At 41.5% G+C, this 25,522-nt stretch overlaps 3 protein-coding genes across 4 annotated transcripts; 1 reads left to right on the top strand and 2 right to left on the bottom strand.

Moving 5' to 3' along the window:
- Positions 1 to 275: 275 nt before the first annotated feature.
- LOC109473766 lies at positions 276 to 16,690 on the bottom strand. Its single transcript, XM_019773798.1, has 15 exons — positions 16,556 to 16,690; positions 15,996 to 16,155; positions 15,641 to 15,747; positions 15,246 to 15,466; positions 14,709 to 14,851; positions 14,492 to 14,541; positions 14,195 to 14,344; positions 10,377 to 10,545; positions 9,956 to 10,062; positions 9,590 to 9,804; positions 9,304 to 9,449; positions 9,071 to 9,120; positions 8,791 to 8,937; positions 641 to 5,206; positions 276 to 327 (listed from the first exon to the last, which is right to left on the bottom strand). Exons 1-14 carry the CDS (start codon positions 16,563 to 16,565, stop codon positions 1,356 to 1,358), a joined length of 5,526 nt encoding a protein of 1,841 aa, XP_019629357.1. The 5' UTR covers positions 16,566 to 16,690; the 3' UTR covers positions 276 to 327; positions 641 to 1,355.
- Positions 16,691 to 16,716: 26 nt separating this feature from the next.
- LOC109473765 (charged multivesicular body protein 4c-like) lies at positions 16,717 to 22,891 on the top strand. 2 transcript variants are annotated; one of them, XM_019773797.1, is made up of 5 exons: positions 16,717 to 17,036; positions 18,026 to 18,203; positions 19,911 to 20,025; positions 20,621 to 20,738; positions 21,103 to 22,891. In XM_019773797.1, the coding sequence occupies exons 1-5, from the start codon at positions 16,856 to 16,858 to the stop codon at positions 21,162 to 21,164; spliced, it is 654 nt and encodes a 217-aa protein (XP_019629356.1). In that variant the 5' UTR covers positions 16,717 to 16,855; the 3' UTR covers positions 21,165 to 22,891. The 2 variants fall into 2 exon arrangements, with proteins under 2 accessions (XP_019629356.1, XP_019629355.1); XM_019773796.1 differs by lacking the exon at positions 19,911 to 20,025 and adding an exon at positions 19,506 to 19,620.
- Positions 22,892 to 23,212: 321 nt separating this feature from the next.
- LOC109473464 (testis-specific serine/threonine-protein kinase 4-like) lies at positions 23,213 to 25,340 on the bottom strand. The gene is made up of 4 exons (XM_019773327.1): positions 24,871 to 25,340; positions 24,046 to 24,475; positions 23,590 to 23,756; positions 23,213 to 23,358 (listed from the first exon to the last, which is right to left on the bottom strand). Exons 1-4 carry the CDS (start codon positions 25,173 to 25,175, stop codon positions 23,304 to 23,306), a joined length of 957 nt encoding a protein of 318 aa, XP_019628886.1. The 5' UTR covers positions 25,176 to 25,340; the 3' UTR covers positions 23,213 to 23,303.
- Between the last annotated feature and the right edge of the window lie 182 nt (positions 25,341 to 25,522).

Here is a 25,522-nt window from a genome sequence, read left to right as displayed (position 1 = left end):
CTCTGCCGAAAAAGTCATCAAAAACGACAGGGACGTACATGTAAGCACGTATTTAGTTTAGGTAACAATAAACGCATGTCCACCTATAAAGCGACGAGGTCTAGGCAACATTTTCGTTAAAGATATAATCTTTCAAACAAAGTTCATATTCGAATTCGGCCGCCATTGGCAACGACATTATCTATATGCACAAAGTTCGTTGAAGGAAAAAAACAAAACAATTTATACAGTAAAGATATTCTTACCTGCGTGACTGAACAGAATGGACGAAATCAAGCCTGAAGCGTGCGCTGATGAGATGGTCTGATCATTGTGAAACCCGTTCTTCTGCAAAATCAGGTCGTCCAACTGGTGAGCGCGCGCGCGCATCTAGGTGTGTATATAAATAGTACTGGCCTAACTTTCGGACACGTTGGTGATCGCAAACTTTAACCTCTGCCCCACTTTCATGCGTTTTAGATTTTAGACAACTATTACGTTACATAGGGACTATCATCGTGTGTAGTTCTAGATTACCAGTACAACGTTGTAATAATGAGTTAATCTGTATCCAATGATACATGCTAAACACCTAAACCACACAGAGAAAGGTCACTCACACAAATGGCGTACGTGTTTCAAAGGAACGAACAAAATATACCTGGAGTACGGAATGGTGCTTTATTTCTGTAGTCGTACATTGACGTCGGCCCTAACTTAATTTGTCAGCGGTAACGTTACATTCATTGGGAAGTCCAGTCCGTATAGCAAAACAGAGTTGTTACACACAATCAGCTGATAACTGGCTAAAGAATGCCCACCTTACAGGACAACAAACGTAACAGAATTGATATTGCTAACATAAACCCTGGTAATGCAAAACATTCTTCTGTTTATATCACTGTATTTCACTATCAACGGCTAATAATGCCTTTATGTAGTATAGATAGATATAAGAAACACAACGAAATTAGCATGAATAAGCAATGGGTCTTTTTCTTTACCAAATCATTCACGGGCAAATATATGATTCTGCTATTTTTCAATTTCAACTTTTATCAAATACATTTTTGCCAGTTGGAAACATAAATAAGCTATCTTCTTTCATTTACTTTCTCTGAGAAAGATGCATATGTATAAATTATCTCACAATAATATGCTTGAAGTTAGCATTGAAAATAAATATGTAGAATCAAATAAATATTTGAGAAATCATGAAACACAAACCAAGTCACCACAAGTCAGTCGCCCAACATTCTAATTTTGCACGCTTAACGTCCTCATCTTTTTCCGTTGATGTTTTGAAAGCAATAGGCAACATGGAAAAGTCCAAAAACACTTTCCTGAAAGTAGGGGTCCAAAAAGTCTACTCCCTTCTACTCCTTGGGAACAGTGACAGCAGCTGTGAGCATGTCCATGGCTACAGTAGGCGGGAGGACTTGTGTAGGCGTCACAGCTGTGACCTGTGCGGAGTAGGTATGGTCCATCCCGACTAAAGACACGTTTCCATAGACGGACCCTCCCGGGCTACACTGGTGTGTGGCACAGGTTGTTTCTCCCAACCACGAGTCAACCAACCCATCTGCCAGCACTTGTAGCTCCCTTCGGAACATCTCATCGCTATACTCTTGCACGGTTTGGGCTGCTGCATACGGTTCTCTTGACCTCTCCTTTGTGATTAGACCATCTGTGTTCTGATTAGGGTCCGAGTGAACACCCCTAGGTAAAGTTTCCAGCTGAATATTGTCTATATCCCCGGTCTTACTGGGACAGTCTGGTTGAGGGTCATCAACAAACATCTTAACTATTGTACTCACTATCTCCGTTTTAAGATTACGGTCAGAGCTTTGTTCTTTCCCGATACCATCGGCTGAATCTATAAGGTTGGTCATGCATTCACTCGCTCGTGCCTTACTTTCACAGCTCTCATCGTGTGTTTGTAATGCCTTGGAGATCTCTGCAACTTCCGTTAAAGGAAATTCTGTTTCAAACTTCACGTCTTCTCCATCAGCACATTGATTGTCCTGACTTGCCGAGGTGTTTACGTCACTTTCAGCATAGCTGTCTTCGTTGTAAGACACTCTTCTGATCCTTGGCCTGAGCATCCTCTCTTTGAAACAACCATGCTTCTCATATCCCTTGTTGGTGGCGTACTGCCCTTCGCACATTCTGCAGACGTACTTTGTCTGACCGAGCCTCTGTTTCCCAGCCTTGGCGCACTTTACAGAGTGCCGTAAGTGGTAGAAGAACCTGGCGTAACTTTTAAACTTCTTTTTGCATATCTGGCAGGTGTATGAAGATCTCACTCCGGTTGGGCCTGCTTTGCCCGTCTGTAGTTTATTGTCACTTAAGGGTCGTGAGTTCTTAGAACTGGGTTGAATGTTTCTTTCCGATTGATATGACGATTTCTCCTTCGATTCTAGTGACTCTGTCTCCTCTTCCTCCTTCCTTTGTTTGAGTGAATCACGGAGTTTTGTACGGTCTGCTTCGACAGATTCTTTCTTTAGTCGCGTCTGAACTTGCATCGCAGACACGAAGTTCTTCCATTGTTGTCTGGTGGTGACGGTGAAAGACTGGTCGTACTCTTTCTCTGGCGTCATTTCCGCGTCAGTGTCCGGTTCACTGACAGGTGCACGGCACAGAGCCTGGTTCCCTTCTGGTTGGAGACACAGCGGTTTGTCTCGCACTGGAGTCCTGGGAGACAGCGAGGGTGTCACACCGCACACTGTACCAAACACCTCCTCTTCAGGCGCGAACTCCATTGAAGACACCGAGGCTTTACAAATCGCCGTGTCTACATTGCCAGACTCTTTACTTTGACCAGATGAATGCGGGATCTCTACATACGGTTCAGTATTTCCTTGGATGTATGAATCTGGACGGCTACAATCTCCAGCTGGATACTCGGGTTGACAACACCCAAGGAACTTCACACCTTCGCAGCCACCGTCGTCTTCCATCATATCATTGTATGGGTCTTTACTGCTGCTCTTCGGTACATTTTTGGACATCGCAAATAACACTTCGGCTGCATCCAGTGAACTGATTCCAGGAGACTCATTCCCGTCTTTCAGTAGCAGCTTAGTAGTTTTGCTGTCCACTTGATTATCTCCAGAATGAAGGACGTTTGTTGCACACTTTTTTTCGTGAAGAGCATCTCTCACGCAGAACAAATCTACAGGATCTTCGCTTACTTCAGAATCATTCACCATAGTGCAGTCGGCTTCTTTTCGTGCCAGTTCTTCATTTGCTGGTATGGGTGCGCCGTCCCATCCATCCTCGGTGTCAGGTACCAGATTACCTTCAATCCCATCACAGCGTTCCTTTCTTGAGGATTTGCACACACCAACAGTCTCTCCGATACCATTAATGTAAGACATTTCAGTCGTGGAGACTAGAAGCGGTTTTGCGGTGCTAGTAACTTCTTTCGTATCAGCGGTAGTCACGGCAGCATGTCCCACTGGCAAGACGGTACGTGTGCCACTAGAAGAACCTTCTGTGGGGAAAGCGACATAATGATTGTAGAGAATCCGGTAAGCTTCCAGCAGCCTCGGGAGGTCTGAACCATCTACGGGCCATCCAGCCGGAGGTGGAGACACAATCGGGTTAACCCGGGGTTGATGGAGCTCCGATGTTTCTCCGTCTGGGTCAATATTCCTGTTAGATTCCGAATTTCGGTCGGAATGTTGCGATAGTATTTCGTCGGCTCGCCTGTCGTAACAACATACAGTGTGATTTTCCTCGCGTTTGCCAACGGAAGGCTGTTCAGCACCAGCTGCGGTGAACATCCGCGGATCTGCTACTTGTGAATGTGGCGGCGCCGGCCCGATGTCAGTATCGCTTGATGTACGACCTGTGTCTTTAGTATCCGTGTCCATGAAAGCCGTCTGACAGGGTACGGAATGTACTGTCTGTGGCGTAGTCTGCGTTCCTTGTTCACTGGACCAATAGTCATTCTTCACCTGTACGCCTGCATTACGGGACGCTGCAGGAGTTCCAACCAGAGCAGGCAGATCAGTTTGACACCCTACAACTTGCACTTGAGGTTCACTTGTTGAATGGGACTTCTGTTCATCCGCACTTGTCTGGGTGTGCATTGAGTGTACAACAGAAGATGCTTGTACCGAGAAGTCTCTCAGCCACTCCGTTTGATTAGTCTGTATGGAAACATCCGCGGACCATTCACTGTTCAATTCTGTTTGAGTTCCAGCTGAAGACGTTTCTTTTATCTCTCCCATCTGTATCATTTCATCGCCGTCAGCCTGCACAGCTACAGATACATTGTTACACTGTGGTTCTTGCTTAAATGCTTCATTGCTATGCTTGGAATAGTCGGGGGTGCTCTGGAGACTTCTAGGCCTTTTAGCAACTTCTACGTCAAGTCCATCTTCGTATTTTCCTGGGAGAATGTCTTTCTCATCTTCCTTTTTACTACATGCCTCAGTGAAAGCACACTGTTTCTCCTCAAGGTTAGAGTTGCTTACACTGTTTTCTCCCATTACAAAACCATCGATTTCCAGCTCATTGTGGTCGTCATTCTTGTGCTCTTTCCCTTCGTAATTTTTAGTCTTTGTCTTTGATACCTCTTTTCTCTTGGGATGACTAATGCTTAGCCTATGTTTACGATGCTTTGCATGCTTTTCTTTATCTCTATTATCATCTAAACTCCCTCTTCCTCTGTTATTGTGCCGCCGTAATTCACTGTCTCCTCTACTTTTCTTTCCACTATGCAAATAATTAACTGGTAATTTCCCTGTCCTTCTCCTTTCATCCCTCCATCGCTGCTCTGTTCTTTCCCTGTGTCGTCTCTTTCCTTCACGCTTGCTGTGTTTATCTGAATGCTCTGTGATGTAGCGGTCTGGAATAGATTCATCCTGTTTGTCATCCTGTATCTTTACTCTCTTTTTTCTGTGGCTACTATGTGCACTGCTCGTAACTTCAGAATGCAGATCAACGCTAGCACCTTTAATTTGTTCTTGTCCAAAGCCCAAACTGTGTGACATGTCAAGCTCACTCCCATCCTCAGCTACTCTCTTGCTTTTATCTTTTTTCCTCTCCTTCTTTGATGATCTCTTTCCAGTTGTTGCCGAGGAACTTTTGTATGACTGGTGTTGTTTTACCTCCACCCGCTCCCATGTCCCACGTCCACAACTGATGCTGACCCATTCCACACAGCCAGTCTCCTCTGCCCAGTCCATCTCAACATCCGACGACTCCATAGCTGTATCTGAAATGTTGTATTCGTCTTAGATCCCTGATTAAATCGCTTTACGGTTGGCGGCCTGTACAACATTCAGTTGGCCACGGAAAACGCGGGGAGGGCCACTAAAGCCGCAGACGGCAGAGTTTGCACTACACAGACTATATGACTATAGCGTATCTAAAAATCAATTTGCATATTCTGTAAACTAGCTGTATAGAATCCAAGATGTGGCAGGTAGTTGTCAACTCTCCAATAAAGCTATAGATAAAGTATTTAGTGTATCAGGTTAGAAAGGAGACACAAAAAATAGGGGGGAAATCTTAACCCACACTGCCTTGTCAAAATGAAGAATGGGAAGAGGAAAATTAATAAAATAAATTCAAAACCCCAACCCTACACTGTGGCTCACATTCACGTGCAAATTATGCAGCGCTCTCAAAACCATGTTTTGTTTGTTTGTTTTGTTTTGTTGACATGACATGCGCATGCATGTACAACGTTAGGACACAAATTTGTCAACACCAGAAGATGTTATCCCCAACATACGTTACTTGAAATTCGACACTATTCTGGGTTAACTCAGCCCGCGTCAAAACTTTCCCCACATGTGAGCCCCCCTCCCCCTTTCCTGACTGCGATGTGGACGTCGTCTGGCACGTAACATTTCCACAACGGCAACTGCATTTAGCTATCAACAGTAAACCTGCAGCATACGGAGGTGTTCCAGAGGACAAGGCGATGAATTACAAGCATAATTCAGCTCACCTACCTTCACAATACAAGCATGCGCTCTCCGGCTCTAACTTTTTAGCAGTCAGTCCCGTCAATGAGGAAGGTAGCAGACGATTCAGGACTTTTTTCCATCATTTTCACACAGGAGGGAAGAGGTGTCAAAGTTGCAAATATCTAACTTGGCGATCGCAGTTATATATTTACCGATATACTTGAAGGCGTAACATTGATTCATGCCCATAATGTTTCTTTTCATAACGTTAACGTTCAATTTATGTCAGGATAAGATTTATCTTTGACTCCTTGCAGAAACATGTTTTCGAATAATCTGTTTTGTTTACACAGAAGAGCAGGGAGGTCTACCAGTGGGGTGTTGGGAAGGGCAGGGAGGTCTACCAGTGGGGTGTGGGGAAGAGCAGGGAGGTCTACCAGTGGGGTGTGGGGAAGAGCAGGGAGGTCTACCAGTGGGGTGTGGGGAAGAGCAGGGAGGTCTACCAGTGGGGTGTGGGGAAGAGCAGGGAGGTCTACCAGTGGGGTGTGGGGAAGAGCAGGGAGGTCTACCAGTGGGGTGTGGGGAAGAGCATTTCTCTTAATCTGCTTTGAAATGATATTAGATACTAGTATGGCTGAAAAGTAATAACAGTAGTGGTGTTTTTTTCGGTTGATGATTGATTTTGGCCTGGATTCTCACTTTCGGGTATCCTTGCGCCCAAATTTGCATAATCAATGAAGACATGTTGAGGAATTTTACACGAAAAATGTTGTCATTTGAATTTCGAAAACCATAAATTGAACTAGATTACGCTAATTACGACCTTATTTCCATAGTCAGTGAGACAAATCATAAACATTTACAAAACCTCATGTATGTCATGGAGGTATGAGATCTCCGAATTCTTGTTGTTGTGAGTTTTGGTCTGAAAATCCTCGCTTCTGGGTGGGTTCGAGGTCCCAAATGGTGAAGCGCCCCCCGGCGGTTTAGGAAATGGGACAGGGCATCCGCTATTGCAACATCAATGTTCTTATTTTCAGAACCAGATATAGGTCGGACAGTACGGTACGTGTAGGTTTCGTTGCCGATTAAACTTCCTTCCGGACAATACGCCGTCATTAAAACTGAATAAACGTTTCAACGGGGGCAAGAAACTTGGATATACTATCCATGTCCTTGGTGCTGAAATGTGTTCTGTGACAGTACTATCCCTGTCCTATGTGCTGAAATGTGTTCAGTGACAGTACTATCCCTGTCCTTGGTGCTGAAATGTGTTCAGTGACAGTACTATCCCTGCCCTTGGTGCTGAAATGTGTTCAGTGACAGTACTATCCCTGCCCTTGGTGCTGAAATGTGTCCAGTGACCTACTATTCGTTCCGCGACGAGCAAAGGATCTTGGGAAGCGTGTAACTATCAATGTTTACATTACGAATTAACTTGTGACCCCCAAACGCAATAACATTTTCTGTTCACTGGAAGTGAGGATGGCCTTACGACTAGGAGAAACCTATAACTTGCACTTCAAAAGATTGATACATGCTGTTTTAATTGATTAAAGTAAGCTCATTGCAGGTGTGCCAGTCGCGACGTTGACATCTGTTTGATACTTTTACAGTGTGCTATGATGTTTAAGAACGGGTTGACAGCTGACCTGACGCAAAGACTATAAATAACGTCATAATAAAATAACAGTCCAGGGTGATGTATTTGCGAGAGTATGAGATCGTGGAACTCTAGTGTTTTACATACCATTTGTTTTAATTGTTTGTTTTTTACAGATCGACTCAATAAAACTCCAGTCCTAGCCTGTGAAACCCAAGCTCCGGGGCGCTCCCTACATAGTTCGCCACCCAAGTGGGTGGCGGACTACTAGGGAGCCGGCGAAAAGCGAGGTTCAGTCAGGCTACTCCAGTCCTAAGTGAACCCTTTTTTTAAAGATAGACTAAAGACGCGCATTCTCGTATCGTGTTCTTAAGGCCTACGTCTTCATTCATTAAACATTATTAACATCTTTCGTTTACACATGTCGTACTTTGAGTACTACATGTACATATCGCTTTTGAAAATGTTTTTTGATACTGGATATGTGTCAGACTTTAATTATACACAAAACATATACTTACATCAGAAAGATTGTCACAAACAAGCTCTTGGGCAGACATAACGTTACACAATACACATTATTTAGTCTCTAACGATCAGTATAAGATGTCAACACCTGACTACACTAGCTGCCACGCGTGTCAAGCTTGGACTGACCACCCCTCCCTCCATTCAGGCTTTAGTTTAATGGGAAGAAGAGAGCCAGTCATGACGATGGACAGGTCAGCAGGGCACTTTCCAACAGCTTGACCACCTCTGCAAATAAATATATATATCTTATGAAATTAGACAAGCCGTGTTTTGTAAGTTCTATATGTTCATTCATCTACAATTGTTTTAAGAAGCGAGAAGAAGTCGATCCTGTAAACAATAGTATTATTTAGTTTGTCTTCATGACCTGTACTTAGCTCGAAAGAGCATAAATGTGCAATAAAGGTCTTTCATTCATTCATTCAATAAAACACGTCAAGGGAAATCGTGGAATAAATAATTCTGAGCACGAAATTTACTAAATTTAAAGTGGAATTTAGAACAAGGAATATGACATACGACGTTACACATAGGACAAGGAATATGACATATGTCATGACGTTACACATGACAAATATTACTATTGCCAATTAACATCATCACACCAAGGACATTGATGAAAGCTCCTTGATCACACTAATTTTGACTTCTGAAAAGACACAAGCCTATTAAAGTATTTCTGATTGTAGAGTGAACAATATTATGTACGTGATTTTTCAGTAAAGGATGTGGTAACAGAAAACTTTTTACCCTGCATTGTCGGTCGCTTTGTTTCTTCAAAATTCCTACATCTTTCTATGATAGCGGCGAGAGAGCTGTTACAGTTGGCGGGTATAGCCTGTGTTCTTCTCTCCTCCAGGACGAACTTGTGAATCTGTTTCTCATCGTACCTTATATCTAAAAATGTAAAAATAGACATTACAACAACATAACGACTATCACCACCAAGGGTTAAAACCATGTATATCCATGCATGTACCTGCATGTGTGCAAATTATGAGAAAATGATTGTAGATGCAACGTTGATTACCTTCATGTGCAATTTTCCTGCATGCTATCTCCCACAGAACAATACCGAAGCTGAAAATAGAACAGAAGACAGAATTAAGATTTAAGTCTTAAGGCAGATAATCGACATCAAGTCACAAAGTTTGGAATAAATGACTAAAATGACAAAGCCTATAGACTGGGACAGAATTAATTTATAATGCACGAGTCGAGAGAGCTATTTACACAACAACTCCTGCAATACAAATCACTAACCTGAACACCTCTGAAGCCGCAGTCTGCGTTGCGTTGATATCTCTAAGATTCTCCGGCGCGACGTAAGCGACTGTGCTTCTTCCTCGCCTGAACTTGGTGTATCTTTTGACCGACGACTTCGTCTTCGTAGCACAGAAGTCTGAAAGCTGTCCGAAGACAAAATGGTGTACCAGTATGTTTGAAACTGTACACTATGCTAAAGAGGACTTTGACTTTAGGAACGTGACAATATACATAGAAGTGGCTCTACATGTTTATGGAGAGTAGTATAACCAGCAATATGTACCTTAACTCGCATGTTGGCATCAAGGAGATATGTTGATGTCGTCAAGTTACCGTGAACTCTCTGTGGACAGTTGCTTGGGTGATGGAGGGCACAGAGACCCCTGGCGGCATCTGTGCTGAACTGCAGGAGCTGTGGCCATGATAAGGGGGTGTTGCTGAGGAGAAGGACGAGCAGTGATCCTCTCGGCATGTACTCCATGATGATAAAATAGTTTGCTGTGTAAAGACGTACATATTTATTTTAGATACAACACGGGTAACTTGGTTTCATGTTGTTTGCTCTTCGCAACTTTGCAGCAAGTTAAGGACATGATAGCAGCAGGATATATCACAATGTCATTGTTGTTCAATATTTAAGGTTACCTACCGGGTTCTAAACACACGCCGAACAGCCGAACCACGTTCTCGGTCTGTATCTGCTGCATGACCGCCGCTTCTTCCAGTAAGCTCTTCCGCAAATACCTCGTCGGCTCACTGTACAACATCATGATGGTCATTTATTAACATCATGCTGGTTGTTTTATGGTAATGTATAAACAGTCCAACATAAATGTCTGCGTGCTGCAGTAGCGACAAGTTACAACTAAATTTATGTTTAACTTAACATTGGAGTGGAGTACAGTTTTGTAAAGTGACGTGAGTGCCAGTACAAACAACCTCTGACCTTGCCGTACAAATATTGTTCTACCCACAAACAATAAGGCACTACTGATAGATAAACGTACACATAAACGTGGGATAGCTCAATACGTGCGTCAAAACGAACCAAGCTGTAAATCCAGACTTACGGGAGGTGCCATGGGTAGTCTTCGAACCCCAGCTTCTTGATAGCCACCTGTTGACCATTGTAATCAGCCAGGTGCACGGTCCCAAACGTCCCTGGTCCTATATCTTTCAGCACACGTATATCGTTGCTGTTGATGTGGGTTACGTCGTCGGAGGGTGCGCAGACGGGGCCTTAAAATACCATTAAATGTTTATCCGGTTATGTTTGAACTGATCTATGAGAGTCGAGGAAAGTTAACATCAATCACAGTACAGATGTATTATGAACTTAGACATGCTAGAAAAACAAAACATACCAAACGTCGAGGCTATATTATATGATATTCAATTTGGCCTCATAGTGCAGTTAGCAGGGAAATCCAACGACTTTTGGTACTTGTATCTTAGGCCTAACAAAATAAATGTTGTGTTTCCTATTACAGTCCAGAAAAATTAGGTCGGTAGGTAGGGATTTCCCTTTTTTTTTTTTTTTTTTTTTTTTTTAGTGAAAGCCGGGACAATGAACGTATGATCTCTTTGTACTACACAGAAAATTGGGCAGTACAAAACAGATCGTAAAATTCTTCAACAAAAGAGTTTGTATATACAGGGATCTCCCCCAGGAATTCAGAGCAGGGTGGAGGAGGGTGCGAAGGGGAGGTCTGGACGGGGTTTTTCCCCCCCCTCCGCATTTTGTCTTTTCCAAACACAAATGGAGGTCATTTCCTGCAACTTCAGTTCTACATTTTCTGTACAACTGCAGATGTATAAGGCAGTAGAAAGGTTCAAGATCTGTACTTAATTATCCTCATGTTCAAAAAAATTCTATTATCACCCTTAATTTTTAAAAAATTGGGCATAGGTTCCCCGGATGACCCCAAACCGGGGGCCAACGGTGCTTCCACAAGTTCAACAAGTGAAAAATACATGATACAAAATGTACATGTATTTACTACCTGGAACTTGGAGCAATTTATTCCAAAGATGTTAACTGACATTAATATATTAAAAACTAAACCAAATCCTATTTCTCAAACAAATCACATATTGACACAGCTGAACAAATAAAAATGTGATCATGTTTATAAACTCCACTCAAAAACAATTTTTGAGAGACACTCGGGTCACGGTACTAAGCGTGATAATCTCTAATATCTCATCTGATTCTCCCAATTATGTAAGGGTCTTTACAATGACAGCATCCAACCGCACATACATAGAAACAAAAATATTACACAATAAACCAATAAATTCGGAAAATTTCTCAGTAATGTTTAAAAATTAACCTTACTAAAATATAAGTGAATTTTATTTCAGTTGTAGCCGAAAAAAATATTTTTCATTGTTTAAAGTATCGTTTTAGCACTGTAATATGTACTTATTACATGTATCTATACATTTGGATGCTATCTTGACCTTTGACCATTGTTATTGTGAAAACAGGTCGGCCATGTTGTCTTTCTCGCCGTCAATTTTCGAGCCGTTTTTTCGAGCAAATTTCAACCGTTTTAAACATTTTACGGCCTCAAAAACTCATATAACGAGGAAAACAAGTTGTAGTTGCTATTTTCATGCGTAACATTTCTTCTGGGGATGGATTATTTTTCCGTCGAGCTGCCGAAAACTTAGCGCCATGCCGCAACCATGTGGTCGGGCGCGGCCGGCCGGCGGGAGTTTTACTTTGTATCGGTGAGCTTTCGCGATGTAAACAAAGACAGTCGGAGTTGTTTACAGAAAATTTTGTTGTGAAACGCCAGCGGGGTGTCAGATTTTCTACCAATGACAACGTTTTCTTTGCGGCGTCATGGCGAGATCGACAATTCATCGTCAATTCACAGGATTGTGCCAACAATGGAAATTATGAATAGCGGCCCGACCCGTGCAATTAGCGCTCGATCCACGCCGCCCGACCGAAGAAAATTGTAATGACGAGCACATTTATCGGGGATAAAACCCCCAATTTTGAAAACCGACCGCTAGCCGCTCGAAATTTTTGGTCGGCCCAAAAAAGGCTAGGGTCGGGGGGTTTTTCATAGGGTCGGTCGGGTAACCGGAAACACAACATTTTTTTTCCTAGGCCTTAACATATTATTTCGCCATTTGAGGTATAATACCTGAAATCTAGTGTATCCGTGAATGGTTCGATAATGTTGGTTCTGATCAAGGAGCCTGAAGGCATTTTAAACCCCCTTGTTCTGATCAAAACAACTGAAAACGAAAGTAAGATTTTACACCACAGGCATATCGTTCAGTGTGAAGTAAGGCTATCACAAATCCGAATCGATGCACCTGTTATACTTCCCCTACCTCTAGTGGCCATTTCCGTGTGCGTAGCCCGTCAGAGTAGCGCGTATATAGTTGCTGTATCAGTTCGAATTCACTTCTGTTTTACTTCTGTCACGACCCTATGTACTAGGCGTCCGGGCTGTTACTACTATAAACCCGGAAGAGCTATGACTGAGGTTGTCCCGCAAAGGATCTCGGGAAATACACCGCGGTTTGCAAACTAAATCAGCACGTTACACGTATGTTTACAACTGGATCGGACACTATTAAAATTCTGTCCTACAAAAAAGTTTTCTTTGCAATTAATGAAATATCAATTTCATGATGACAGCTCTTTCCTTGCATTGATGACGAAATAAATTCAGATGGGCATCATGAAATACATTTTTTATTGACATTAACAATTTACAATAACTTTTACTTGATATTTTTCGACAGAACACGTCTTTTTCTATATGCAAGGTTGGAATTTCACATTTTGACACAGCTTTCTCAAGGTATCTTTTATGTCTTCCTTTTTGAACCTCCTTGGTCACACCCAGGACTAGAGAGAAGTAGACAACTATACATAAATATACAGAATGTCATTGTAGGGTACCTAAAGGCACTTTAAGAAAAGGGCATACAAAAACATATAATGTCCAATTAGTTGAGCTATCAATTACAGCTAATTAACTAACAGCACTCATAGCATTGATGCAATAATTCAAACAAATAAACAAACAAACAAACACACTCATCATTCTCAATAGTCCATGCCTTACAATATATTTATTGTACAAGCATCACAATGACAAACTTATTGGCAATATTGTCAATCTCCCAGTAACCTTCTTCATGATTAAGGTCACAATTTGATATCCTGATCATAACACTTAATGTAACTTATAAATATAAATTCAAAATAGACTTCATACTGGGAATGTAACTGATGAGAATACTTTTGTGAGGATGATTTGCAAACAAGAATAACACTTCTAACTACACATATTTACAACATACAACATTAAAAATGATAATACCCTGACCCTCTTGTGTATTTACAATATGCAACTTTAAACTACTAAAATAGTTTTCTGCGAGTTTTATAATGATCTTCTGATAGAGTAGATGAGGAAGTCTGCTTCACTACTGATACATTATTAATTGCTCCTGGTTCAATGAAGTCATTCAGAAGATCTACAAGTCCCACTGAGGGCCTCCAAGATGGTCACTACAACTGCAAAATAAAAACAGTACACTCTCAGAATAATGGCATAACATGGGCAAAATATTTCACCTTTTATGTATATAGCATCTCATAATGTTATTTGCTAACACAGATAAAATTTCATACCAATAGTGAAGTTAACCTTTACATATATGCAAAGTTGTGCTATAGCAGAAAATGCTACCGATAGGTATTACTGCACTTAATGATACTGGTACTATTCTTATTGGTACATGTACTATCCTAGATATACTTTATACACTTTCGAGGTTGTTTTACCTTGGGTGCAATCAATCTTTCAGACAAATATTAGTGATAATGATGTGTTAGCTTGAGTCTATTTACCTGTCATCTGTGGTCTATTCGCTGGTTCATGGCTCCTGCATTTGTCTATGATGTCTTTCAGCTGTGGACTGCAGTCAGCTGGCAAATCTTCACTTCCTTCTTCTTCCAACACAAATCTGCGGATTGATGACTCATTTGTTCCTCGTCTTTCTATTGAGTGACAACAAAGACAGGTAACTCATTGAAATTTTTAAAACTTACCTTTTCTTCATGTTTCATTCAACAACTTTATACTTCAGGTTGAAGCATGAACTTGAATCAGATTATCAGAAAGTAGAATGCAACAAAAGTTCCTACCTTGATGTGCTATTCTCTGGGATACTATCTCCCACATGATGACACCAAAACTGTAAAGAAGTGATTTGAGATTTAGAATGTAACTTAGTAGCATACAACTAAAAACTTGGTACTGACCTTGGTTATCAATGGTCTAAAAAGACTTCATTAAAGCCAAAAGCTATACCAATATTCTTGCTTTCAGTTCGTACAAACATGATATTTCCTGATGACCTACCTGTACACTTCTGAGGAATAATCTGGAGCTTCGTGGATCTCCTTCAGGTGTTCTGGAGCCAGGTAGGCGACTGTGCTCCTGCGACCACGCCGACCTTTCCTCTTGATAGATGACCTTGTCTTGGTTGTGCAGAAGTCAGACAGCTACAAAGTCATTAAAAAAAAGAAGATATCTTAAAACCAATAGCCCTACAGGTTGTACCAGGTATGTCGTAATCCTTGAAATGAGTAGCCTTGGTGCCATCCAATTTGTAACAGCAACCGGATGGCACCCAGGCTAACTTCTATGGTTATTTGGAGAATTTTCCAGGGGACTTCATATTTGGCTGTGCAGTCATGTTACTCTTATCACAGCTTGCTCCTCTGGCAATTATCGATATAGTCTTTCCTAGTCTTTTTGCTGATTTATTCTACAAATGTATGTACAACCCTTCGGAGTGCCTGGTGGAGGCTAGAACAAATATACTTGGCCCTTGTACACATGTTCATGGCAGATACATCTATGCTCTAGTATACAGCTCTGTAGTAAGGCACAAACCTTGACCCTGAGCTCATTGTTGACCAGGAAGGCGTCCGAGCTGAGATGACCGTGTAGCCTGGCCGGAATGTTGCCATGAGGATGGTGGATGGTCCTGAGACCGCGGGCAGCGTCCAGACACATCAGGAGACGTTCTGGCCAGGACAGCTGTCTGTCTAAATTCTGTAGGACATCTGGAAGTGTTCCTCTAGGCATGTACTCCATGATTATGGAGTAATGTCCTAAGTGGAAAAAAAAGGCAAATGGGAGTTGTTGAGAGAAAACAAAGAGGAATGTTGAGGATCTACCAGTCTAGAATAGTTCATTTGAGAAGGTCTGTCCTTCCTTCTGTAAAGTTCCAATTCAAATTTGACATGTTACAAGATCTCTAGAGGAGCCCCTGTACTAGTATGTACCTTTGTCCATGCATACTCCTTTCAACTTCACCACATTTTCTGTTTGTATCTGCAGCATGACTTGTGCCTCCTCTCTCAGGTTCTCAGCCAGAAGATTAGATGGTTCACTGTAATTCACAAAAAGGGCTACGTATGAATGTGGGCTTACAACATCATCATTACCTCAAGGCTCTAAATTGTGCTATATATGGAATGAATGATAGATATGTGCATCTATGGACAGGAATACAGCAGGGCAGGAAGAAAGTCAGATATATTATTATGGAGAAAAGTAACATGATAATCACAGCAAGGATATTTTCCTATTAATATAAAAATCAAAGTATTCCAGGTGGCAGGGGTATAGTATTGTTACCTGAGGTCTGGAGGATATTCTTCGAAGGCCAGCACCTTGATTGCAACTGTCTCCTTCCCTAGTGTCCCCAGGTGTACTGTACCAAAGGTCCCCTCTCCTATCTTCCTGTCCAGTTTAATATCAGTCCAGGAGACATAGGGAAGGTCCTGGACTGGCTGGGCTTGGGAGGCAAGTTTAAAATGTTCTTGACACCATTGCCAACATGAAATTTTGTACAGGACCTAAAATATTCTTAGGGGAATACAACATCTATTGAACCTTGAAAAATTAATTGCCTATATGCTGTACAGTAGTATGGCTTAGCTGTCAATTAATCTACATGAAACAGAGCACTCTACCATGTATCTAAACCTAACTACGGCTGAAGGAATCCAAAAATGGTTAATAAATCATGTTAACATGGTGGTTTATCCATAATGTATTTTGTTGAATAAAAGTTAACTGCTATCAAATTTTCATAAGTTTCATGACAGGACTATAGTGAGTGACAAAGATTTGAACCAACGGTTCATGTTGCATTTGATTGACGAATCAGATAGACACTAACATATGCAGCTTACCATGAGCCATTCCTGTGCCCTGTGTTCTGTCGCTTGAAGACGAAATATTATTTTTTAAGCACAAGAAAATAATGAAGATCAGCTGATCAGTCCAAAAACTTTCTGAGTCAAACCCGGAAGTGACTCACTTCGCGCAAAGCATCATGGGATTTAAACACATCGTGCGCATGCGCTTTACACTGATGATGCCATTGACTATTTTTTGCTGAAGACTCAGCTGGACAAGCTTCCTCAGGTTTTACGCAAGAATCAACGACTTCTACTCACTCTAAGGAAGTTTTCACACAATAGACAGGCAACATGAGTCTCATAGCGAAGATGTTTGGCGGTGGCAAGAAGCAGGCCCAGCCGACGCCGGGAGAAGCCATCCAGAAGTTGAGGGAGACCGAGGAGATGTTAGAAAAGAAATCGGAATTTTTGGAGTCTAAGGTCCAAAAGGAGTTAGCGATAGCAAAAAAGAACGGCACAAAGAACAAGAGAGGTAATATTTTATGTTTTAGTGTTTATTCTATATGATGCCATTGCTCTTAGGCCATATGTTGTTATTTTCAAAAAATCTCTGATCGCTATTTATATCGACTTTTGCTGGTTGTTTTGGTCTTGACTAGTGATAGGAGTGTGTCCTGGTCCTGGCCGTCTTCCAGTAGATACGCCTATATATTTACGTCCAAAAATAATAATTTATAAACAACTGCATAAATCATATTTCGATCGACGATAGAAAATGTTAACGTTGGAAATGATTAAAGGTGTTGTGACGAAGCTGCTAACTACGTGTCACAAACACGGAAGTGAACCAGATCTGTTGTCTTCTTTGTTGTTTTGAGGAACAAGCCCAACATTCCAGAGTAATTTTCTAGTTTTAGCAGCACATCTGTCTATTTATCTGAATTTAGAGGCAAGACAACAATAAATTCATCTTCGAGTAGCAGTCCGATCACGTACAGTCAGACTTGATATAGATTTTAGCGTGTCCTGAGGAATCTGTAGTCTGCCGCCCCTCCCACTGCGGTGTTTGCTTTGAGTTAGGTGAACCCTGGTTCAACATCACATGATGGGATAACGATGACGTATTAAATGTTGATGGTCCGACATTTGGGGGGGGGGGTGCTTAATGACATCCATGGTGGAAAATATATTGGTGAAAATTCAATTTCATCATCTCCAAAAACAACTTGTTATTTCTGCAGTTCAATTCATGGGAATTACAAACACTGTCTTTTTGTGCCACCACTTTCACTTGTCAAGGGCCCATCTGCAAAGACCAAGACTGCAAAACCTGAATCACATAAAATAAGCCAACAGTCAGTTACACTAGTCTTTAGATAAGTCATCAATCGAATGGATCAGTGCAGGTTGCATTGGGACATGGTTCGCAGTAACTTCGCACATGCTGTGGCAAGCCCTTCTCTTTTCGAGATCGTCACAGTCGACATTTAATAGAAATACAATGTACTGTCCTTGTACCAGTTGCACTGCAGGCTCTGAAGAGGAAGAAGCGTTACGAGAAGCAGTTGACTCAGATCGACGGTACACTGTCCACCATCGAGTTCCAGAGGGAAGCACTGGAGAATGCCAACACCAACACAGAAGTGCTGAAGACAATGGGCTATGCAGCAAAGGCTCTGAAAGCGGCTCACCAACACTTGTGAGTTCACATGCATTCAGAGACAGTTAACAGTCTTTACATAGTTTCTGTTTGATATTACAAAACGTTTGTGTTTTATGATTGAAATTATTACCGGTAACTTTTTTATACACGTGATGCTCGTAACATTTGCTTGTTTCTTATGTCATATAAATGGTATTTACATGACATGGGATTTAAATATTAATACAGTTTTTAGATATGCACTTATCATTCAATCTTTATCTAAGACATCTAATATCTTTGTGATGCTCTAGCTGCCTTGGAGTTAAATCTTGCCTGTCCAAGTTTTTGTAGACTAGTAACATTAGAAAAATAGTTTTTGTGGGTGGCAGTAAGCACCTATTTTCCAGCCCGTACTAGATCTCACATGCTCATATACACTTGTAGTTTCAACCATTGTGTTGGAACTTGGATACTAATACAAGCATTTTCCTTTGGGGTGGGTCTATAGTCCACAACAGTGGCATACAATATAGAACCTCTCCTGTGCAATGTCCGAAACCCTTAAGCTCCATGCAAACTCACGCCAACACTTCTGCCCTGTCATCTGCTGCCGCTGCCTCTGTGTTTGTGTCTGTGTCTGTCTCAACATTGCCATGATTACAACTGTGATGCCACTAATCACAAGTGCTTTTGTGCATGTCTGTGTAACGCTTACCTTTGTGGTGTTTTGGGAAAAAATTAGTAGACAATTTCTCCTGCTTTGAAGCTAACATTTGCTGAATCATCATTCTCCATTCCTTTGTCTAAAATATCTAATGGTAAATTGAATTGTTGCAAAGTAAAATCAGGGGTACCAATTTGCAAGATGATTTTATGTCTGAATACAACTGTACATACCTATCAGAAGTGTGAGTGGTGGTGGTATATATTTACTCAGTTGCCAGCTAAAGATGATGGTGCAATAATCCTAATCATACTTTGAACAGTTATCAGCACACACACACACAATACTGTATTGACTTTTTCAGATTTATTGATTTACTAAGGGACAAGGTCACATGATACTGTAATAATAACAGGTACCAAGCTTGCATGTCATGTTTTCCAAAATAACTGTCAACAGATTGTTGTTGCAAAGATTTCAATACTAATTATGAGTTATTGCACCACTAATCTTCAGCCAAAGGCAAGAGTGCCAACCCCATGTTTGTCATGCATATCCCACCAATGTTGTCTGCTCATCATTCATCTTTGTGCCTCCCTCCCTCTCCATCCACCTTCTGTGAACTGTCACCCCCATGTCCTCCCATGATCCCCTGTGTTGCTTCGACCTCTGACCCCTGCGCCCACCCACAGGGATGTGGACCAGGTCGACGACCTGATGGCAGACATACAGGAACAGCAGGACATTGCACAGGAGATCTCTGATGCCATCTCCAAACCTGTAGGCTTTGGGGAGGATGTTGATGAGGTGAGGCCATGTTGTAGAGGTGTTTTCCCTGTGAAAACGTGGAAGGCTCAACCCCTGCTCAAAAGCATTACAGGACATGTCATTCATTCCAACTATATTGGCTCAAAAGTGTTTGTTGCAAAGGTTATAATACATGACACTTTTTACAGTGATCATCAAAATCCTTGAAATTGAGACTCTGACATGCCCTGAATGGTTGAGACTGCCTTCCATGTTGTATGGGGACACATACCTCGCTAGAGACAGTGTAGTTAGATGGCCTCGTGCCATTTTTTGTTTCTTCCTAACAGAGACATAGATACAGTGGATGACCTCATGGCAGACATCCAGGAACAGCAAGATCTGGCTCAGGAAATCTCAGACGCAATCTCAAAACCGGTGGGATTTGGGGAAGATGTGGATGAGGTGAGGTGCACAATGTTAACCAGAAGCACTGCTGCAATCCATGTGCAATTTCTACATGCAAGGGCAACCAACACAAATCACAGGACAATTCTTTTAGCTGTGATATTGTATAAGTACAAAATGTATTAACATGCATCTGTTTTTGATTTAACTCCAAGTTGACTGTGCCAATTGTGTTAGCCATACTCCAATGTTTGCAATAAACAATTATCTTAGTTTGCTCGCTTCTTTTATCACAAATTCCTTGCTGCCATGTGGACAGTTTGTCCTGCTTTGGTTTGGTTTGTTGCAGAAACACACATGAATGGAATAGACATCATGTACATGTACAACACTGTGGAGGCAACAAGCTCAGCTGACTACATGGAACACTTCAAAACCATTTAACACACACACACACACACACACCATGTTTGATACCTTTTGACTTTGACAAGATCTATAAATTTTTGGCACAGCTGTGTAATTATATCAGAGCAAGGTATCAGAGCAATAAACTTGTAAGTACTAGTAAGTATGCTAAAGAGACTCCCTTTTGGCATGATCACTGTTTAGAGACAATGAGAGCACTTTGAGAAATGTGTGTGTTCTGTAGGATGACCTCCTGGCAGAACTGGAGGAGCTTGAACAGGAAGACCTGGATGAGAAACTCCTGGACATCAACGCACCAACAGAAGAGCTACCCTCCGTGCCTGGTCACAAGATCCCTGCAGGTCAGCAAACAAAATTACCTGTTCCCCCTTCTGTGTCATGTAGTTTAGACAGTTTAGATGCATCTTAACCAGTAATTTAGTTGACACTGTAAGGCATAGTACTCATAGAACCTAAATAGTATATATACAACTACTCTTTATAAATAAAGTATAGTGTAGCTTAGCACGTACTTGTAGAGGTGTACTACATGTAGTTCTTAGTCAGTAGTTCCATTCAACATTCTGCCATACCTGTTGAATCTATATGTAGAATTTTGCTAGACCCATACCAGCTAATAATCTTATTATCTGCCATACTTTGTACCTGTTACAATCGTTGTGCAGTAAACCTCAAATTGACTGATGTATTTTGTCCTCTTCGCAGCACAAGCAGCAGTTGCTGATGAGGATGATGAGATGAAAGAGTTGGCGGCCTGGGCCTCATGAGCACCTACAAACTTACCCCCTGCCCCATGTCACAACCCTCGAGAGATGCAGAGGAAAGTTGATACCAGAAACTCTACTGGTGTGAGGTTGCATAGTGTAAAGCAAAACCACCCCTTGTGAAGAAGATTTAACGGTGCCCAAAACTTACAACTTGAATGATTTAAACTTCATTGTATCTCTTTTCTTTGAACAAAATCCTTGTCATTTTTGAGGAGTGATTTGGATGTTGTTAAGTCTTTGGTTAATGGAAGAAATTAGAATGATCAGTACTTACTATTGTAGGGAAATTTTGATGACTCTTCTGACTTCTTTGGTAGTACTGTAATTGTATCATGGATTTGGACAGTACTACCCTCAACAGATGGATTTGGCTTGAATAGTCACTGGTTCAGTTTCTTATATCAACTCCTCTCCCCTACTGTCATGTTTATGTAAATGTATGATATCAAATTCCAACACAGAAATCATCGCCATCAAATTGCCTTCAGTCTCATGTGATTTTTTTATTGGCATAATGATGTGTGACTTTTTTTTAGCTGTCGTGACATTGGAGTATTTTTCTTCAGTGTTTTTGAATTTTTGCAGTTCTTTGTGATTCATGGTGGCAGGCACTGTAAATATTATAATACATGTACACTGTCAACATAGAAGTGTCAGCGCCAATCTTATATCCGTCTGTACTTTACATTGAGTGATGCATGGACATACTAGTAGGGGTTAGACAGAATGGTGACATATGGGCTAATGTAATCTATTGAAAACAATATGTATTATTATGCACTGCATTTCTATCAGATTTGCATTTATTCAAGGCCTTTCCTAAAACAGAAGTATCACTATTGGTTTTTGGTAATTTCAGTATGGTGTAGATAAGTTTGAGGAACACAGACTAGAGAATATGTAGATGTGTGATTTAAGTTAAGTGTATTTGGATATGTATACTTTATTGCAGCTTGCCCTGTAACCTACTGCCTGGCTTTGGTTGGTGTTTTTGATAGTGGTGTAATATTGAAGGTAATAGATGAGAATGATACAAAGAAATTTTTTAAAGACTGGGGCAAAGAACATTATGTACATTTTACATATATAGACACAGTGCATTTCTGGAAATACACTGAAATTAACACTGTGACTTGCGTGGTTGTAACTATGGACACTCAGAATGTACAAAATGCCACTGAACATACTCGTAAAACTTGTCTTGATTGATTAAACTAGATGCTACACTGTCACACAGTTTACCCACTGTCTGTCTAGTACAAAGGAACACATTATAACATTATAACATAGTAGCCTCCATACAGAAGCTTCAAGAAGTCCCATTGTTATTTTTTTGGCAACGAATACATAAATATAAGTATGAAAAAAAGGAGAAAAGGCAATCTGTGTCAAACATTAGTGAAAAACGAAACATTTGTTAATCAAGTATACTCAAGCACATGTATGAATACTGGAATGATAGTAGAGCAGAATAACAGGTTGTCCTTTCTATGTATTAATTCAATCTTTACTATAAAAGTTATGTCTGTACGACCCTGGGTTTTTATTGGCAAAGATGTCATTCAAGAAATTTATTGATATTGCTTAGAGTTTAGAGACATATTTTGTGCTCGAAGCAGCAGATGTAAATACTGAACACTGTGACATGTTTTGAAATAATGAGACTGCTTTCATTGAACATTCTTCTTTTCGTGGCTGGTAGCAATAAAGTCTGAAGTCTGATCTGGTACTGGACTTGTGGCTCGTGTTTGTATAGGTAAGCAACTTTGGAGTGTGTCACTTCAGACATAACCAAAATATTCTGGTGGTAAACTTGCAATCAGTTCCATAACTTGTATGGTAATGCTTCACAAATCTACATGAAAAAGTCTGTAAGAAGTTTGTATTTAATTGTCCCCTTCTCTCATACAAAATGGAGATGCCCAACCTAGCACCCAGGGACATGCAATAATACAAGGGTGAACAGTGAACTTCACACCATATCAGCTTTTCCAACCTTACTTACTCATAGATAAAAGGAAAGGCTCTGTAAAGTAGGCCCTGGTTGCTGTCTGAAATAGTTTATTGATCTTTTATTTGATGTTTTAGCAAATGCTCTTTCCATCTTTGATCCAGTTTTATTTTGTTCAGCAGTATCTACTACACTTTGACTGCTTCTTTTGTCCCTCCTTTGCCACTTTCTGCTTTGCTGGCTCTGGTGAGAGAAAGACTCAGGATCAGTATCGAAAATAGCATTCGAAATGAATGTTAATGGCATACTAGTAGCATATTTAAGTAGTGGACACAATATCTCAATGAATAAATGTTACAACCATTACGGCGAAATACGCTTTTTATGAATAACGTACATTATGTGTCGGTGACCAATAAAGAAGGATAATGAAATGGTTGTACCAAGGACGCTCTATGTACTGTATGATGTCACCTGCGGGTGTTTTGGTGCACGGGCGCCACCCTGCGGCACCAGCCTGTTCTGCGGATCCCGTCAATGTACAGGCGACGTTTGGCGTTGGTCAGGATCTTGTTGATCATCGTTTTGCAGTCTTCCGACACGGTGTGTTTCGCGTTGGGAAAGACGACTGGATTTTGGACCTATAACAAGGAGTATTTAACAGTTATTTTGTGCTCTTTCCGGCTAAACGTTCCATGTACATTTGTAATACCATGGGTTGTTCAATATTTGATCTCTCATAGTATATGTCAGTGTGATAGGCTCGAGAATTGTACTTACTTTAAAATAAACTAAAAGCATTAGCACGAGATTTCCAAAATCACCCCTTTTGTACAGATTCGTTTGTTTGTTTGTTTGTTTATTAAGGACAATTAGTGACAACCACTACTCTTCCTGGTACAGATAGAGGAAATTTCTAGAGGACAAAACCTGATGTAGGAGAGTTCTGTGGTTGGAGTCGTCGTATGGCAGTCTCCCGTACATCATAGTGAACAGGACCACGCCCATGCTCCAGATGTCAGCGACGAACGGATCGTACGGCACGCCCTTCAGGATCTCCGGCGGTGCGTACGCGTAGCTCCCGCAGTACGTCTCACTCAGCTTCGCCCGACCGTCCACGGCCTCCAGGTCTCCCCTGGCGAAGCCGAAGTCCGTGATCTTGATGTGGTCCTTAGCGTCGAGGAGGATGTTCTCGCATTTGAGATCCCGATGAGCCACGCCCTTGCGGTGGCAGTAGTCTATCCCGTCTAAGAGTTGGTGGAACCAGACGCCGGCCTGGGGTTCAGGGATGAAGGATTTGGATTTGATGCGGTCCAAGAGATCACCGTTGTCCGCTACCTCCATCACCAGGTAGACGCGACTGGTTAAGAGGCCAGACGGAGATTTCAGGTTTGTATAACTCAAAACATATCTCCAATTTATTTAATGCGTATACGTCTCAGTACTATCATTCTGCACAGAGGAAAGTACAAAACCAAATTGGATAGCGGAAAATTTCACCTGGAAGGTAAGAATGTGCATTAATTAGTAGTACTGGGTAATAGATGTTGTAGGGAAGAAATGAAAAGCAATTGAAAAATTGCAACCTGTCGAACTTTCCACCATTTAAACAAGCGTTTGTTAGGAGACTTGGGAGAGGGCGGATGATTTCAACTACAACGCTACTTTGTCCAAGGTCGCAAAATTACAGCATTTGAAAAAAAAAACACCCGCGACAATGTCTCGCTGAATGCCCTGACCTGACTTGGCTCTCACCTTGTCGTCTCGATGGACTGTAGGAAACAGATCAGGCTGCGATGTTTCAAAATCTTGATGACGTCGATCTCCCTGGGTAAGAACTTCTGGATGTAGTCGTTAGGAGCTCGTTTCTTGGAGACGATCTTGATCGCTACCTTGCACTTATGTCTGTTGGAGTAGGCGGCCTTGACCGCTGCGTACGAACCGTGACCCAGCGTGGGACCCAGGAGGAAGCCATGCGACTCCAGTACCGTCATCTGCCGGCTGGTGGTGCTCTTCGCTCTTTCTGGAGCATTTTTGTCAGCTTCGTCTGAATTCGGCATCGTATAAAGATTTTTTAATCAAACACTTGCCGCCAATCTGATATGTTTGCGTGTACGACCTGTTGTCCAGGTCAGTTTTCACAAGAACCTTGGAAACCATTGTGACGCGTCCGACAGGCGTGATGCTTTAAGGATGTTCCAGAACGTGAGATACAATATAAAGCGATGTAAACACACTTGTATATCGGTGTTGTCAAGGTGGAATTTGAATGGTCTGTGTATGATATTCATTGGTACATGTAGGAGGCAGTGCTATAGCAGAAAAGGTTTGTGTAGCAATCAATCCAAAAGGGGCCTCTGGGCCATGATATATTGCTATAGACATTAGGGTGGACTCTAGTCTAAAA

Source organism: Branchiostoma belcheri, unplaced genomic scaffold (assembly GCF_001625305.1).
Source record: "Branchiostoma belcheri isolate BF01 breed outbred unplaced genomic scaffold, Haploidv18h27 scaffold3, whole genome shotgun sequence".
Taxonomy (NCBI): domain Eukaryota; kingdom Metazoa; phylum Chordata; class Leptocardii; order Amphioxiformes; family Branchiostomatidae; genus Branchiostoma; species Branchiostoma belcheri.
Note: the sequence above shows the minus strand (reverse complement) of the source record. Positions and strands in the feature narration are given on the sequence as shown.

What these genes read in the sequence shown, in the direction of transcription:
- LOC109473464 (XM_019773327.1), bottom strand. Translation starts at nt 25,175, where the DNA reads ATGCCGAATTCAGACGAAGCTGACAAAAATGCTCCAGAAAGAGCGAAG. An exon ending in CAGTCCATCGAGACGACAAG is followed by an intron (nt 24,476 to 24,870) that starts GTGAGAGCCAAG and finishes CCTCTTAACCAG; the next exon opens with TCGCGTCTACCTGGTGATGG. An exon ending in GTGCACCAAAACACCCGCAG is followed by an intron (nt 23,359 to 23,589) that starts GTGACATCATAC and finishes TTCTCTCACCAG; the next exon opens with AGCCAGCAAAGCAGAAAGTG.
- LOC109473765 (XM_019773797.1), top strand. Translation starts at nt 16,856, where the DNA reads ATGAGTCTCATAGCGAAGATGTTTGGCGGTGGCAAGAAGCAGGCCCAG. An exon ending in AAAGCGGCTCACCAACACTT is followed by an intron (nt 18,204 to 19,910) that starts GTGAGTTCACAT and finishes TCTTCCTAACAG; the next exon opens with AGACATAGATACAGTGGATG. An exon ending in TGGTCACAAGATCCCTGCAG is followed by an intron (nt 20,739 to 21,102) that starts GTCAGCAAACAA and finishes TCCTCTTCGCAG; the next exon opens with CACAAGCAGCAGTTGCTGAT.
- LOC109473766 (XM_019773798.1), bottom strand. An exon ending in GAATATCCTCCAGACCTCAG is followed by an intron (nt 15,748 to 15,995) that starts GTAACAATACTA and finishes TGTGAATTACAG; the next exon opens with TGAACCATCTAATCTTCTGG. An exon ending in CAGGAAAATTGCACATGAAG is followed by an intron (nt 8,938 to 9,070) that starts GTAATCAACGTT and finishes TTACATTTTTAG; the next exon opens with ATATAAGGTACGATGAGAAA.